At 41.6% G+C, this 17,203-nt stretch overlaps 2 gene segments (V, D, J or C); both read right to left on the bottom strand.

The window, feature by feature from the left end:
- Nucleotides 1-7,770: 7,770 nt before the first annotated feature.
- LOC131400325 (T cell receptor beta variable 4-2-like) lies at nt 7,771-11,581 on the bottom strand. The segment is given in 3 exon segments: nt 7,771-8,195; nt 8,304-8,522; nt 11,554-11,581. Coding segments are annotated over 3 exon segments (672 nt in total).
- A 383-nt stretch (nt 11,582-11,964) lies between these two features.
- On the bottom strand, nt 11,965-12,749 carry LOC131400314 (T cell receptor beta variable 3-1-like). The segment is given in 2 exon segments: nt 11,965-12,395; nt 12,512-12,749. Coding segments are annotated over 2 exon segments (480 nt in total).
- Nucleotides 12,750-17,203: the final 4,454 nt, after the last annotated feature.

Genomic DNA, 17,203 nt, shown 5'->3' with positions numbered 1-17,203 from the left:
TTGAAGAATAAAGATTGGACTTTATAGAATAAAGCCACGTGGAAATATTGGCCTGGTACCTTTATGTTCCAAACAACACTTACCAGGATAAATAAAAAATGTCACTTATCTGGCAGGTACAAAGAACCTCGAAATATTTTAAAAAAACCTCGGAAGAGAAAAATTCTCCCAAATCTATAGATATTACAGACAACGTCTGATGACAAAATCCTTGGCTTGGCTTTCCTGGCCTCGAGAGGCCTTTAAAGTTCAATCTGAGATTCCTTATAAAAAGTTCCAGCAAAGCAGATTTAAAAGAGCCTATGTGATCAATTGCTATTCTTGCTGTACTTATGTAAATAATTGGGCCAACTCTATTGGAACTAGACTTATTTTACAAACTAGTTAGTTTTAATTTGGCTATCTTTGATAAAAATGAGGGTGATTTTAGAGAGAAAAATTATATTTCAGTAAAAACTATAGTATACATTTGTAGATATTAGATCCTAGTTTTGTTGTCTTTTGAAGTTTTTGTTTTATATCTGTTGACTGAACTAGATCCTGATTTCTTCCAGTCTCCTGAAATATCTGGCTACAGATATCCAAACTAACGTTTTTGATTTTTCCCATCATTTTCATTTAAAATCACTGAAAACTGAACCTGCCCTTTTTCCTGAAGCCTTACAAACTGAAGCTGATAGACTTGATATAAACTTGAGATGACCTGACGCCACCATCCGAGACATTTTAAACTGCAAAAGATGCTTTGACGCTGACATCTAAAATTCTTCTTCACTGGCTGTCCTCTGAACTCAAACTGCTTTACAACTTGCTCTAACCATTAACCTTGTTTTTCTTTTGTTTACATAGAAATGCTTCTATTAAATACTTGATTGCTTGCTTCCACAATATAGGCGTAACCTTGAGAGCCCACCTACATCACCACCTTCCAAAAAGAACTTAATTGAACTGATCTATTATCAGGACTAAAAAATGGGTTCAGTGAGATAAAACAATCTACCAACTCAGCTTCTAGACTATGAAACTTCTTTAAGTTTCAAAAGGACTGTGAAACTTTTAGTTTCAAAGGCGGGACTGTGGGAGATCAAGATTTGGCCACCCTGAAATCTATCTCTTTACCTTGGTTGTTTTCTCTGAGGACATTTGACCTCCCCCACTAACTGCCCAAAGAATTTGACATGGTGGCTCCTTCCTGGAACAGATCTATCATGATGGCTGTAAAGATAACGTAGGGTAAATGTTACGAAAGGAAAGGCACCAACAAGCCCCTCTTATCAGAAGTTCTGTCTCTCTGGCCACATTCTCTAGATGACCCTGCAAGAGTTGCCAGACAATCATTTACATTTATAAGGGAAATCTCCATTTGTAAAGGTATCTCCCTCTCTGTTTGGAGAAGAGAGGGGGATGAGCTCATTTCTAGTGACTTATCAATGTGGAAGGTGAGGCCTTGAGCTACATAATAAACCTTACTCTTGTTTACTGTGCTTTAGTGGTAATCTCCTGTAACTGACTCCCCCCACCGCCAAAATACTCCTTTGTCATTGGCTAAAAAAGATATTTAAGACGAGAATTTCTGCTATTGTGTTGAGAAACGCAGTGTCCCTGCTTTCTCCCATGTATACATGTTATTAAACTTGATATTATTTTCTCCTGCTAACCTGTCTTGTTGATTATTTGGCCAGCCAGAAGAACCTTAAGGGAAAGGGCAGAGGGAGATTCTCCCTCTTCCCCCAACAGTTTTGGCGTAGTTGCCAGGATCCACACTGGCTGGCAAGTTGCCTTCTCTGGCTGGAAGACCTGCCTTCTCCCTGGACTACTGCAGATGATGAGATACGGGAACGCCTGACAAAAGCCGGCAAAAAGGTAAGATTTCTTACCATGTCAGCTTCCCGGAATCTCTATCTGCGGAGTCCGGCGGAAGGAAATGGTGAGAATTTTTTCTCTTTCTAAATTTAGATTGGCAGGACAAAATATTTGGGAAACTAGTTTCTTGTGCTTTTAGTGACTCTTGGTTTAAATTTGGTAGAGTACTCTTGGTTTTGATCTTGATCCCTTTTCCTCCCAGAGTAGTCTCTGTCTTGTTCTGTGTCCTGAGAAAACTTGGCTTTGTGACCAGTGAGAATATTCTCCTTGGTCACCACCATACGGAAGGTGCATTTACCAGAGTGCACCTTGGTGGCCAGTCGAGTAGACTGGGGTTCCGAACTGTCTCTTTGTCCGGCTGTGCCAAGATCTCAGGGGAGTTTGTCATAAAAGGCCCAGTCCATAAGGGCTTTTGTCGTCTTAACCTTTGTTGCTTGTTAGTGCTGGAAAAATCCCATTCCAGTATCGCCTGCCCGGTGTCACAGATTAGCGGGTCTGTGACTGGAGGCGTCCCACACTGTTGTGGGAGACCGGAGACACCGTTTTCACTACACCATCCTTACCGCCTGTGCAACGAAGGTCTTTACTTTCTCTGAATATCTTTGGGAGTGAATTCTGTGGATCACGGGGGCTACATCATCTGTGCCCTCACCAGGGACGTCTCTTTGCGTCCATGGTATATTTATTCTAAGCGTGGAAAGTTACCTCCGGGTCTTTCCTTAAAAAGGCTTATTGGTTTGAGTCACTATTGGAATAAATATACAAATGAAGATCCTACTCATCAATGGCCAGACGACGGATCCTTTAAATTGGGAAAACTTCTAAATTGGGGGGAAAAAATGTTTTGAGAGCTCTCACATAATTATTTATTTGGTACCTAAAAAAAGGCCAGAAAAAGGAAGGGAAAAATTTGACTAGCCTTAAGACCTTGACTCAGGTTACAATTGAATTGAGAACAAGTAAAAGTGTAAGTGTTGATAAGGTTATAAAGGTTGGAATGTTTGAGCTAATTTTATATAGAGGTTACATCAACTTTGCCTGAATATGTTTTAAAATGTCTGACTGGGAATGCTTCCCTTGTCCAAAATTAGAAGACCAAGACCTATTGATAAAAATTTTAATGATAACTATGTTTAAAGGTATAAGAGGTGATGAAATTTACATGAAATTTTGTAGGAAAACTGATGTTATTTCTATTACAGAACTGGTTAACAAAAATAGTAATTTAAATGATGGCTAATTTTATCTAATGTCTTATGAAGTCTTATAGGCAATCTAAATAATTATTGGGAATAAGTAACTAAATAGTTGTGAAAAAGATGAATGTTGGGTGAACTTTAAACAATAATTATGTGTTATGGTGGTTACAGCTTCCAAACTCTTTTTGGTGACTTTTAAGAGTTTTGCTAAATTTTATGAAAAAAATTCTCTGAGTATCATCATTTCCAAATAAGATAAGATATTAGACATTGATTGCTAAATGTACATTTGTCTACTTTTGGCTTTTCATTACAGGAAAACTAAAAGGTGTTTTGGGTCTATTGGTAAACATGTGTTTTATTAAAAGATTGCACTATAAAGTAACATATTTCTAGAAATTATGAAGTATTTATAAATTTTCCAAGCCACAAGATACTAATGTAAAAGAAAGTTTATAATGGTTTACTTAGTTTTTACTTGCAAATTAAGGTTTCTAAAGGTTAAAATTTCTAATTAATATATGTGATTGAAGCTACTAAAAATTAAGAAAAATATGTCTGTGTACAAGGAAAGTAAGATGTATAAAGAAGGTACAAAGAATGGAAATATTTTGTTTGATTAAGAAAGATAAATTTGTCCTCAAGTACTAGGAGGGAAAAGAAAGACATGGGACAAATTCTGAATGTAAAAAGAAAGTTATAGAAGGTTTGTGGAAGAGGAATTCTGGAAAAGGAGTTTTTGCATGGTCAAGTTGGCTAAGATTGAAATGAATTTAATTAAATAAATGAGTTTTAATAGCAGAAGTAAGCTGGTGCAAAATTGAAATTTCTCGTAAAAGGATAATTTGCTTAAACTTGATAAAGAGGTTATAAAAGATTTTTCTTTACCTTTAAGTAAGTCTACCAAAAAAAGAAAAAAACTGTTAAAATAATTTCCTGTGTTCAAAAGACTGAGGTCTCTCTATTAAGGCTTTTTGGACTGTTAATGCTCTGTTTGCTTTGACTTTTTATATTTTTGACAAGCTCCCCAAAATTCATATCTTAAATAAAGTCTTTATTTTTACTTTTTTTCTTTGAGAATTTTCAAAGGGCCCTGGAACTTCTCAAAGAAATTTGCTCTCTTCCTATAAGGAGAAAGATACTAAACTTATTAGGCTGATTCAGTATGTTAAATTACATGGAAAGCATTGTCAGACAAGTGATGATAAGTCTGCTTAGGTGGTATTATGTGGGTAAATGTTATTGATATAGGTGTTTTAAAATTGTATAACATTACTGAAATTCTGATCTGTCCTGGTTATCAGTCTTAATTCTGGTTATTATTATTTTAAAGTGTTGTATGTCACAAAATTAACCAAATTTCTTTGTCAATTGCCATTTTGAGGTCTTGTTGTTTACAGACATTTCTTTGCTCTAATGCTTTTGCAAATATGTTTCAACTTCAGAAAGGTTCATGGAAGGGACTCTGATATTTACACTGGAATACAGGTTTCTGACAAACTTTCTGATCATAAAACTGAACTTGGTAAGAAATTACAGAAATCTGATGGAGAGACTGATAACTTCATGAAGCTGCTAACAAAAAGATTGGGATCAAGAATGGATTACTAAGGACTGAATGAACTGATAGGGATAATTATAATTTTTATGATTTTTCATTTGAAGTATTGCTGAATTTTTAATGTTTTGTTTTTTCAGATTTAAGGAAAACTTTTTCTCTTTTTTCCCAAGATTGCTATGACATAACAATTTGGTAAATGATACTTTTGTAAGAAAAATTGAAAAATTTATCTTTTTCTCTCTATCTGATCCCTCGAATTTAGAAACTCTTAGTAAGTGAATATTGTTGTTTTCATGGCAATATAGTTATTTGCATAAGTTCAATAAGAATCTGTTCTCCTTATAACAGGACACAATTGGAAACACTGGTTATATTACCAAGGTTGTGACTGGAACATCATATTTGCAATATAACCATACAGTTTTTGAGGAATGAAGATTGGACTTTATGGAATAAAGCCACGTGGAAATATTGGCCTGGTACCTTATGCTCCAAGCAGCACTTACCAGGATAAGTAAAGAATGTCACTTATCTGGCAGGTACAAGGAACCTCGAAATATTTTGGGGGAACCTCGGAGGAGAGGAATTCACCCAAATCTGTAGGTATTACAGGCGAAGTCTGATGACAAAATCCTTGGCTTGGCTTTTCTGGCCTGGAGAGGCCTTTAAAGTTCAATCTGAGATTCCTTATAAAAAGTTCCAGCAAAGCAGATTTAAAAGAGCCTATGTGATCAATTGCTATTCTTGCTGTACTTATGTAAATAATTGGGCCAACTCTATTGGAACTAGACTTATTTTGCAAACTAGTTAATTTTAATTTTGCTATCTTAATAAAAATGAGGGTGATTTTAGAGAGAAAAAATTATATTTCAGTAAAAACTATTTCAGTATAAATTTGTGGATATTAGATCCTAGTCTTGTTAATTGTCTTTTAAGGTTTTTGTTTTATATCTGTTGACTGGACTGGATCCTGATTTCTTCTAGTCTCCTGAAATATCTGGCTACAGATGTTCAAACTAACGTTTTTAATTTTTTCCATCATTTTCATTTGAAATCACTAAAAACTGAACCTGCCCTTTTTCCTGAAGCCTTACAAACTGAAGCTGATGGACTTGATATAAACTTAAGAGATGACCTGACGACACCATCAGAGACAGTTTAAACTGCAAAAGATACTTTGACGCTGACATCTAAAAATCATCTTAACTGGCTGTCCTCTGACCTCAGAAACTGGTTTACAATTTGCTCCAACCATTAACCTTGTTTTTCTTTTGTTTCCATAGAAATGCTTCTATTAAATACTTGATTGCTTGCTTCCATAATATAGGCATAACCTTGAGAGCCCACCTGCATCACCACCTTCCAAAATGAACTTAATTGAACTGATCTATTATCAGGACTAAAAAATGTGTTCAGTAAGATGAAACAATCCACCAACTCAGCTTCTGTACTATGAAACTTCTTTAAGTTTCAAAAAGACTGTGAAACTTGTAGTTTCAAAGGCGGGACTGTGGGAGATCAAGATTCGGCCACCCTGAAATCTATCTCTTTACCTTGGTTGTTTTCTCTGAGGACATTTGACCTCCCCCACTAACTGCCTAAAGAATTTGACATGGTGGCTCCTTCCTGGAACAGATCTATCATGATGGCTGTAAAGATAATGTAGGATGGAGGTTACAATAGGAAAGGCACCAACAAGCCCCTCTTATCAGAAGTTCTGTCTCTCTGGCCACATTCTCTGGATGACCCTGCGAGGAGTTGCCAGACAATCATTTACAAGGGAAATCTCCATTTGTAAAAGTATCTCCCTCTCTGTATTGGGAAGAGGGGGGATGAGCTCATTTCTAGTGACTTATCAATGTGGAAGGTGAGGCCTTGGGGCTGCACAATAAACCTTACTCTTGTTTACTGTGCTTTAGTGGTAATCTCCTGTAACTGACTCCCCCAACCCCCAAAATCCTCCTTTGTCATTGGCTGAACATGGTATTTAAGATGAGAATTTCTGCTATTGTGTTGAGAAACACAGTGTCCCTGCTTTCTCCCATGTATACATGTTATTAAACTTGGTATTATTTTCTCCTGCTAACCTGTCTTGTTAACTATTTGGCCAGCCATAGGAACCTTAAGGAAAAGGGCAGAGGGAGATTCTCCCTCTTCCCCCGACAAGACATTAAAAAAAACAAAAACACTGGAACCAGATGTGTTTATCTTTAACCAGTTGACAGGGCAAAGTTTCGCTTGGGAAAAAGAAAACCCACAATCTAAAGATGTGCATAGAATTGAGAGTTGCCACATCAGTTGAATTGGCATCTGTTCTGTGGTTTGAAACTTGTAAGGACTCCTCACCATCCCTGGAGCGCCCTCTATAGGAACGATGAGGGAGCATTTGTGTCCGTGCACACCCACCCCAGGATGAGGGCTCTGCTCAGACCTTGGGGTCTGCTGGTATTTGCAGGACTGAAGGCCACTACAAGGAGCAATGCGGGAAGAATGGGGTTCAGCAAAGACAGCCCCGAGTACAAAGTCCTGCTCTGAAATGTCACGAGGCCGTCACTTTTTTTCGCCTGTTGTGAGCAACGCTCCAAGGGCATCAGACTCTAAATGTAATGTGAAATGTGAAGCCCTGAGGAATTAGGATTAAAGAGACAGGAGGAGAAAGAATCAAGCCTGAAAGTGTCATAGCTGGAGTGGAAGAGAAGCCAATGAGTAGCTGGGACCCTGAAGGAGCAGAGAGAGTGGACAAGATCACAGTGATCCAAACCAGATGAGGGGACTATTGTCCTCAGTGGGAGGAAGAGACAGAGCACTCGGTGAGGGAAGGAGGTGTTTTGAAAAAGGTCTGAGCGTGTTTGGAGCTGGGATCAGGGCTGAGGCCCAGGGTCTAACTTGGATGGAAGGAGAAGTCAGAGAAATATACCTACTGGAAGGAGGATTGTAGGACTGCTCTGGCCAGAGTGTAAACTGTCTCATGGAAGATTTCCCAGGGGCACAAGCTGATTGGAAGACACTTGCAACAACTTAAACTTGACATGTCTGTCCTACTTTCAGCTGCAGGAACAGCCTTGTTCAAGACAAAGCCAGGCCACAGGCCGTTGGCATCTGTGCATGGAAATTAGCGTTCCCATAACCAGTGAATTGACAGTAGTATTACAGTCTGAGTTTTCTGCCTGGGGCCCTCCAGGAAATGTTGAACTGAGCCTTGGTTGCCCCCACAGCTTCCTGGCTGGACCCAGGAGGTTTGTGCACAGGGAGAAGGTGACTCTGCAGGGCTGTGTCTTTGCTGCTGGCACAGAAATACACAGCGGAGTCTTCTGGCTCCAGGGCATCCATGTGAAGGTATAAGAGGGAGTCATCTGGACATTCAGGTGAGAAGCGACTTGGAACACTCTCGTTCTCAGCGAGTTTCTTATAGTTGTAGACAAACATGAGTTCCAGGGGCTTCTGTGCACTCTGTTTATACCAATACATAGCATTATGTCCCAGATGTTGTCCACATTTCAAAGACTTCTTATTTCTCGTTCCCATGACGAGGTGTTTTGGTGACTGTGTAATTCCAGTGTCCATGGGGAGTGCTAGGGGAAAGGGACAAAATCAGACAAAGGCCAGAAGGAAGACTCTTACTACAGCCACAGGAAAATGGCTCGAAGTCCAAGGGCAACCCATTTGAAGTCAAGACTCACCTGCTCCCAGGAGACAGAGGGCCACACAGCAGAGCAGCCTGCAGCCCATGGTGGAGTCAGGGCTGTGGTGGCCTGTGTAAGAAGGATGCCCTAGACAGGGGGCAGGGCTCTCATCTCCTTGGCCTTGACTGCTAGTTTTGCCGGTGACATCACTGTCCTGACAGTTTCCCCAGCTCCAGTGAATATTTCTTCCTCCTCTTTTCACACCTTGTACAGATTCTGATAGAAGATGGATTTGAATAGACTGGGTTGGGATATTCCTCTGACAGCTGCTATTTTGCTATTAGCTGCCATCCTCATTATATAGATTCTCCCTCTATCCCCCTCCCTTCCAAGACCCCTTCTCAGCAACAGACCATTTCTCATTCAAAAGATCTCCTTCCTCTTCTCCTCCATTACATAGGACAACATCACTCAACACACTGTTTCCCTCACTGTCTAAGCTTGATGGAGCCCCTCTGCCTAGCTGTTGGAGGGAGGAAGACTGGACGCTCGTGGTCTCGTTCTGGACCAGTGCCCAGCATTAAAAATGCATGACTATGATGGCAGCTAGGAGCCAGACACTGGGAAGGGTGCTGAAGGGACCACACAAGGGATAGACCATCCTCTGGCCCTGTAGTTGAGGGGACAGGGCTTTGCCGGGCTGACAGCAAACAGGTTGGTGAAAGAGGACAACATGTTAAAAAACCAAATTTAACTGAGTAAATTTTAAAGATTTTATTGGCTTTATTCAACGATTCATAAATAGGGCTGCATCCAATCTAGCAGATAGAAAGGAGCTCTAAGGAGCTGTACAAAGTGAAAGACTTTCATAGGCAGAAGGGAGCAAGACAAGGAAGTTGCTCTAGCAAAACGTGGGTTGGGTTTCCTTTAGGGGATGGCAGGGGTCTATCAGGCAGATTACCTCACTAGTGCTGACCAGCTGATTCCTGACTGATTGCTTAAGATTCCATTTCTGGGAGAACAGAAACTAATTCAGTCTTGGTCTGGTGATGTGGGTCTTAGCAGAAGTAACCCCATTTGAGGGTATTTTCTTTTTTTTTGAACAAACACAAAGCATGTGATGCAAAACAAAGGGAAAAATTTGTAAATGACTTTAGAATTTTGAGATGTCTAACTGATGCTCCGAACTGATAAAAACATGTAGCCACTATACCCTCACCTCCTTCCTCCCCCATCCTTCCATTCACTCCCAGCCCTGACTCCTCCCTGAGCCTCAGAGGTTTCAACAGAGCCACAGCTCCTCCTTGTGGTCAAAGCCTCACATTTCCCAGATTCCAGGCCTCTTAGCAGCCCAGGGTCAGCAAATCTAGATCTATCCCTCATTCTAGAGACTGGGGGCAGCTGTGATGGGCATGAAACTCTAGGGAAGTGTGAAGAGGAAAGAAGCAAAAGAATTGGCAACAAACCGCTCATCCACACACCTAGGACACTCAACTTTTACTCAACAGAGATTGGCTATGTCTGGATTCTTAGCCAAGAGCAAAACAGATATTATCACAGCCCCTTATAAGCCAGTTTGTAACGTACTCACAGATGACACTAGAGAGTAAAATGTGTCCTATATGAAGTTTAAGAAATGTATTTCGTATTTCAGTGTTTAATGACTTCATATAGGTGACACAATTTCCTCAACTGTTACAGCAGGGGAACTGATGTGAAATGATCTCCAAAGCCCTGTCCATTTCTAAACTGTTAGAAACCAAACCACGCCCATCACTTCTACAGAGAGCTTTCCCATTTGGGACCAGCTAGGATGACCTACAATGAGTCATTTCTACTTCACAATATAAAATATCTGTTTATGCTTTTTGTCCATTTAATTACTGGAATTGCATCTGTTTTCTTAAAATGTACTGTTATGCCACTACTGAGTTTTCATTTTAGAAAATTTGAAGATATGAATAAAGACAAAAATGAAGTGATCTATAATTGCCAATTGATATTTACCATTTATGTATTATTATTATTTTAGGTACTTGGTACCAAACTGGAATAACAAGAATCTATGTAAATCTATGTTGGGGGTAGGGAGTGTAGTTACTCATGCTTTAGGTCAAGAGTTGATAATTAAAATTTTTTTAACCCAGGGATGTGCTGGGTCAGAAGGAAAATATTATCATTTTCTGAATGTAAGAAATTTTATCAGATATTCAGTATGGCCCATAAAACAAAAAAATGTAAAGGTATATGGGTTAGAATTTAAGCAAAGGGAGCTGGATATTGTCCCGCTAAACAAGTTACATGCATGATGTACCTGCAATACGCTACTATTGGAGACATTCCATTCTTAGATAAGAACCGAACATTAACCTTAATTAAAAGGCTAGCAGTGTTACTATTAAAATTACTATGCTGGACATCCCCTGGAGCAAGAAGACACTTTAGCTCTTCTCCAATAAAACCGCAATAATATGAATAAATGAAATTTTATTGCATTGTTTGGCTCCCAATAAGTAAGCAAACTTCCAAGGACTAAAAAAAACAATGGACTTTAAACTGAAACCTCAAACAATGAGTGAAAGTGAAAGGCTTGGTCACCCTGAGAACAATTCCTAATGTATGCATAGGGTGGGACACCAGAAGGGAAGCAGAGAACAGGGTCTGGAAGGCTGGAGAGCTGAGCGGAGATTTCAGCAGACACTCGGCTAGAAGACACTGGCAGTCAGGGCCGGTTAGAATGAGGGACACTGGAGACGGTGCTGTGATTCCCACTGACACCCCAAAAGGCTATGTCCTATAATCATGACCATGTGCTGGGGCTCCCTTAGAGGGAGGGCACAACTGAAACAGATCCCAGCAAATCCCACGTTCAAACCTCCCAGAATCAACCTCACACTCCTTAGAAGAAGATGACAGAATCCAGAGCCTCTGCTCTACACCATCCACAGTGCCCCACACAGACCCTTTCCTAATCTTTCATGGAGAACACTTTAGCAGTCTCCTAGAGTGATTCCACCCAAAATCTATCTCCCTCTGATCCAGACTGCTACCAGTGTTATTGTAAAAAAATAGGAATTTGATGATGTTATGTCACTTAAGTTAGGACCGATGGCTAGCTACTGCCTAGAGATTTGTGTCCAAAGTCCTTTCCATGTGTCATAATATCCTCCCTCATCTGGTACTGCCTGTTCTGGAGGAGGCTTCAAAGATGACATTCAATCAGAATTGGCAAGTATCACCCTGGTATCCTTGTTGAAGGCAGGGAGTCTGCAATGCACTTGCTCCCTCCACCGATGCTTCTACCCACCCTTTCTTTCTAGTTTATCTGTCGCCATGGACTTTCATGCTTCTACAAATAGTTTTCTATAAACAGTGAACTCATTGATAATCTGGATTTCTCTTTGTCTTAGAAACTTTTTTATTCACCTCATCTTCCTTTAGGATTTTTCTCATCAAATATTTTCAGTGAATAGTGTGTTTTCAGTCATAATGTTATGTACACTATGTACCAATATGTGCAGCAGAGAAAGGCAAGGAATGGCTTCTTCCATCAGTTAAGATCTTCGGTGCGTGGGACAGGGCCCTTTCTTGTTTGTGGAGCCTGGAGTGCTTTAGTGAATTTACTGTGAACCCCTGCTCTAGCTGATGAGCAGAATTCTGTAAGGCTTCTATATGCATATATCTTAGAACTGCCCCATGGGTGCACTGACAGGCTGTGCTAAAGACTGAAACTCAAGTCAGATGTCTCATGGGGTGATTGGAGCCTCAGGATCGGGTGAACATGTTGTCCCCACAGCTTCCTGGCTGGGCCAGGGGGTTTGTGCACAGGGAGGCAGTGACTTTGCAGGGCTGTGTCTTTGCTGCTGGCACAGAAATACACAGCAGAGTCGCCGGGCTCCAGGGAGTCGACATGAAGGTTTAAATGAGCATTGTCAGGAGATTCAGGTGAGAAACGGATTGGAATTGTTTCGTTTACAATGACTTCCTTATTACTGTAGGAAAACATGATTTTCAGCAATTGCTTGGAGTCTTGCTTATACCAGTACATGGTATTATGGCTCAGATTTTGTTCACATTTTAGGGACATCTTATTTCCCACCCGTGTGACGAGGTATTTGGGAGTCTGGGAAACCGCCGTGTCCAAGGGGCCTGAGAAGGAAAGAAGTAGAATTCAGACAAGTCCCAGAAGGTACCCTGTTGCTGGAGGCGTGATGAACAGGCTTAGAGACTCAAAGTGGGATTGTGCACCAGGGCCCAGGACTCACCTGCTCCCAGGAGGCAGAGGGCCACACAGCAGAGGAGCCTGGAGCCCATGTGGAGTCAGCGCTGACCAGGCCAAACCCTAGCCCAGGATTCTGGTCTCGGTGGTACGAAGACCCAACTGCAGTGCTCCAGGGCCCCGACAGATGATTGGCCTGTGATGTCACAGGTTAGAAGGATTTCCCCATTGGCAGGCTCAAGGATGCTTCTCTGAGGGTCATTCTTGTTCCAGCAGCTGCCTCTTTCCTCTTTCCCTGCCCCAGGATCTGGCCACCTCCCCCTTCCTCCCTTTGGGCTCCTCTCTCAGAGTCACTTCTCTACATCTTCTCTTTTCCTTCACAATAATGCAGGGCAATCCCACTCACATCCTGGCTCCCTTGAATGTGGTTTAGGGTCAGTGGCCCCCTGACTATTTCAGTTGTGAGCAAGCGATTGCTGTGAGGTCTCCTCAGAGAACTAGCTGCAGACCACTTAAATTGCATGAACTGATGTTAGCTAGGAGCATGATGAATCCCTGAGGGGATAAACTGCAGCCCTGCTCCCTGTGATGTTCTCCTCTGTCCCAGAGGTAGAGCCCTGTGGGGATAGGAGGCTCCTAGGGAATAAGAAGTCACATGTGATATCAAAGAGGTTGTAGGAGTGAATCATAGCAAGGCAGTTGTGGAGAGTGTAAGCAGATAATTTTACTGCTCTTGAAGTGACTACAGGTCACCTTCTCTTTTGGTATAAAGTTTACAACTCAATGCCTAGCCCAGGGTTTCTCAACCTGGGCCCCTGTTGACACATCCTGCTGGATTATTCTTTGCTGTGGGGGCTGTAGGATGCTTAGCAGCATCCTTAGTCTCTACCCACTACATGCCAGTAGCACCCCCCTCTCCCAGTTGTGACAACCCAAAGTGTCTCCAGACCTTGCTGGATCTCCCCTGTTGAGGAGCAAGGTCTCCTTTTTCCTTCCAGGAGTCCTTCCCCTCCTCCACCAGCATCAGGGTTTTGTTTGGGCCGCAGCTCCTCCTAGTGGTCAGCACGGGGCAGTTCTCAGATCTCAGTGCCGTCCTGGGCCTGGCCTCAGCCCTTACTAAATTCAAGTCAGCAAGGACCAGGAGTATGACCAGGGAGCCACAACTGCCACACACATGCTCACGCACACGCACACACACATGCACAATTTGTGTCAACAGGAACTGTCAACTGTTGGTGAAACCCCTTCAAAGACGGCTCCAGATGGTTCATTTGTTTTTACTGAACACAGAACAAGCACTGGGGATGCAGTAGTGACCAAACAGAGACGACCACCTTCCTTACTGGAACTCCCAGCATGCTTTATTGTTTGCAGTCATTGAATGGCTACTTAGTGCAAAGCATGAGTAAGACAATATTCTCACTCTTGTGATACTTATATTCTGATAGGTACAAGAAGAAATTCACAGATTACCCTAGACCAGAAATACAAAATACATATTATATGGAGATTAGGAATATACTCATGATTAACACAAACACTGTCTTTTATTGGGCTTCCCATGTCCTCATCTATTAAATGATGGACTGAAACAAATAATTTCCAAGTCTCTGGCCAGTATAAAATTGTATGATCCTAACCAGGGGCACTCCTAGATGTTTGCTGAGCTAGTGGGTCTTATGCATCCAGTGTCCCAAGTACCTACCTCTTTGTACCACACAGCTTACACAGGAAACTTTTCAAAGAAAGGAACATAGGGAGGGAGGGAGGGAGGAAGTTGGGAGGGAGGAAGTATAGAAGGAAATAGTAAAAAACAAAACTGACACAAGGCTGCATATAATAGTGATTCTGAGCATATAAAGAAGTAACCCTTCTTAAAGAGTAGATTTCACATCAATTATTTACTTTATTGTTGTATGCAAATCCTCTTGAATAATCAGGTACACATCATCCAAAGAGAGAGACTGGGATGAAACTGATACGAAGACACTTGTCTCGCATGAGGTAACATTAGTTCTGATTGTTTTATATTTTTCACAGGAGAGTTGGAAAACAAGATTTTTTTCCTTGTCTATCAAGAATTTCCCAAAGGATAGAATGGAACAAAGAAATGGATTCTTCGCACCTTCTTTTCTGACAGGCCTGGCTAAACTGGAGAAGCGGCAGCCTCTGTGGAAGAACACAGGACTGAGGCTGGGATGCCTGGGAAGCGCCAGGGGTCAATCGCAGGAGGAAAGTAAATAATGAAGAAAAATGCAATAATTTTAGCATAGACATAACTTCATCCACAGAAAGGTGGAGAGTCACAGGACCAGTGGGATGAGGCAGAAGCCTGGAGAAGAGCTAGAACAAAGGAGAAAAGGCTGCATGATATGAGGATGTGGATTTTGGACATTGGTCATATTTGTGGCTGTCCAAGATTTAAACTCCTTCTGTTATTCTGACTATTACCTAAAGTTTGGGTATTAGTGGAAACAGGTGTGTGTGTTGGTATGTTTTAAAAGTGAAATCTTCCTCTCATTCTAGAAACAAAACCTCCATCACTGCCTCTACTTTGTGTGACTTCAGCAAGAGCACAGTTCTACCTGGCAGAGCTGTCTCCTTCCACCAGCTCCCTAAGAACTCAGGGCAGGGGAAATGAGGCTGTGTGCTCTGGCAGAATGGGACAGACGGAAACTCTCTTGTGCCCAATTCTGTCAAGTTTAGTTCCCTGAACACAGATTCCCATGAAGATCTCAGTTTCATCATATTCTGTCTCTCCTCACTGGTGCTGGTGCTCAAAATTGGTCTCTCAGGTCTGCAAGGGCACAAGGGCCATGATCTGCCTTCCATTCTGCTCAGCTGGCTGCTAGTCACTGGTGGCTCTGACTTTGAAAAAAAATCCCATTTCTTTCTGAAAAAAATACAAAATTCAACATTCACTTCAACGCTTCGAGTCATATGCTACAGGTGAACCAATGGCCATCGATTTTCCAAATGAAAATCTAGATCAAAACCAGACGCAACATTCTGCTACAGGTCATTAGTCCTCCAGCTTTACAAATGATCAGTTCATGCTCTTTGCCCATTTAGCTATTGAAGTCTCATTTATCCTCTTAAAATATTTACATTTATTATTCCTTTTATTATATGGATCCTAAATGTTTAATCTTTAAGTCATCTGAAAGTAATGCAAGAAACACTAACAAAAATTTAATGCAATACCATGATGCACAGGCATCATTTGTTAACTTTTGTAAATGATTCTATGTCACCTTATTTGTGTTCTTCGGAAGAAGCTATAGATGTTTTGTGGGGATGAGAGTGGGGAAGGTCTAGGGGACCCTGAATTTCCAAGCCTTTAGTTAAAATTAGTCATGTGGAATATTCAATATTAAACTTAAAAGTGTGTATTTCTGCACTTTCTGTTTGTAACTTTCAACAAATTTTGGAAGTGGCTCATGATACAGAAGATTAAGAAATTTAGATATGAGCACAGACAAATGAGTTGACTATCTTTAGTAGATTCGTCTGTTCCAGTCTAAGATGAACTGCAAAATTAACCATCACTGAGTGGCTAACAGTTTCCTGGTAAACTATTTGTCAAGCCAGACTTTCACTGTTTGGTAGAATATGTCTATATTGTGAAGCATCCTCCTACTGCAGACAACCAGAAATACATAAAATGTAATTTTGTGCCATTCTTGGGTTTCAAAGAAGCAAAGGAAATTCCAGTTTTTTTTTTTTTTTTTAAAGAGGTGAAACAGGAGCCTTTGGTGAAAACAAAATGAAAAGTCATGTTTCAGATCTGCATTCTGATGTCTGTCTTTTCTCTCTCTAGGTGTTTTGATATCACGTGTTTTTGTGACTGGACATTTCTAGCTTCCGTGGGTCATTGGAGACAGAGATAAAAGTTGGAGATAGAGTCCAGGAGGAAGTCTGTTGCAGAGTTTCCTAGAACTGTTTCATCAAACCCAGAAGCGGGTTTTCCTATCATTGCTCAGAACTCTCCTGCTCTAAAAATTCAGAGGACACCAGCAGAGGGACAAGAATAAAACCCTTTCTAGCTTAACTCCTAGATATTCTGGAGTGAGGGAATGGAGCTCTAGGTCTCCTTTGGCCTGGTAGGTAGATGTCCCTGGGTTATTACTATCTCTGCAAGATCCCCAAGGAAGCCCTGGCCCTCCAGGCTCACTGCCTGAGCCCCAGGAGTTCACATCACAGCAGCGCTCTGCTCCAATGCACTGGGTGAGCTGAGGCTGAGGCCCAGACCCAGAGCCTCCCCTGTTCCTCTCAGGAAGGAGTCCTCCACCTGCACCTGCCTGTGGGCTCCTACCTTCCACACCTCAAACCTCTCCCCTTTCTAACTCCATGCAGGCTCACCTGCAACAAATCTGGCAGTCCAGGCTCTTTGCTGGGACAACACCAACTGCAGATCAATGCAGAGCAAGTGGTCTATATTTAATCCTTCACATTTCAGCACTGACTCAGCCTCTGCAAACCACATTCTCCTGTGCTGCAAACAAACTCAGACTTTCTCTTAACCCTCTCCCGTCCAGGGAGTTCTCTCAACCCTCCCTGAGAGCTCCCTGAATCTCAGATTCACAGTTCTTCCTTGTGGCCAAAGGATCAGTGGTGCCAGGACTCAGTTCCCGCCGTGCACAAAGGACAGCAAGGTGGTAGAGGTCTCAGAGATAGGGATGGACAGTCGGACAGTTGTAATTTGCTTCTGGCCCTCCCATCTCAGACTGATTCCTCA

Source organism: Diceros bicornis, chromosome 3 (assembly GCF_020826845.1).
Source record: "Diceros bicornis minor isolate mBicDic1 chromosome 3, mDicBic1.mat.cur, whole genome shotgun sequence".
NCBI classification, from domain to species: Eukaryota; Metazoa; Chordata; class Mammalia; order Perissodactyla; family Rhinocerotidae; genus Diceros; species Diceros bicornis.
This window is presented reverse-complemented; position numbering and strand designations above follow the sequence as displayed.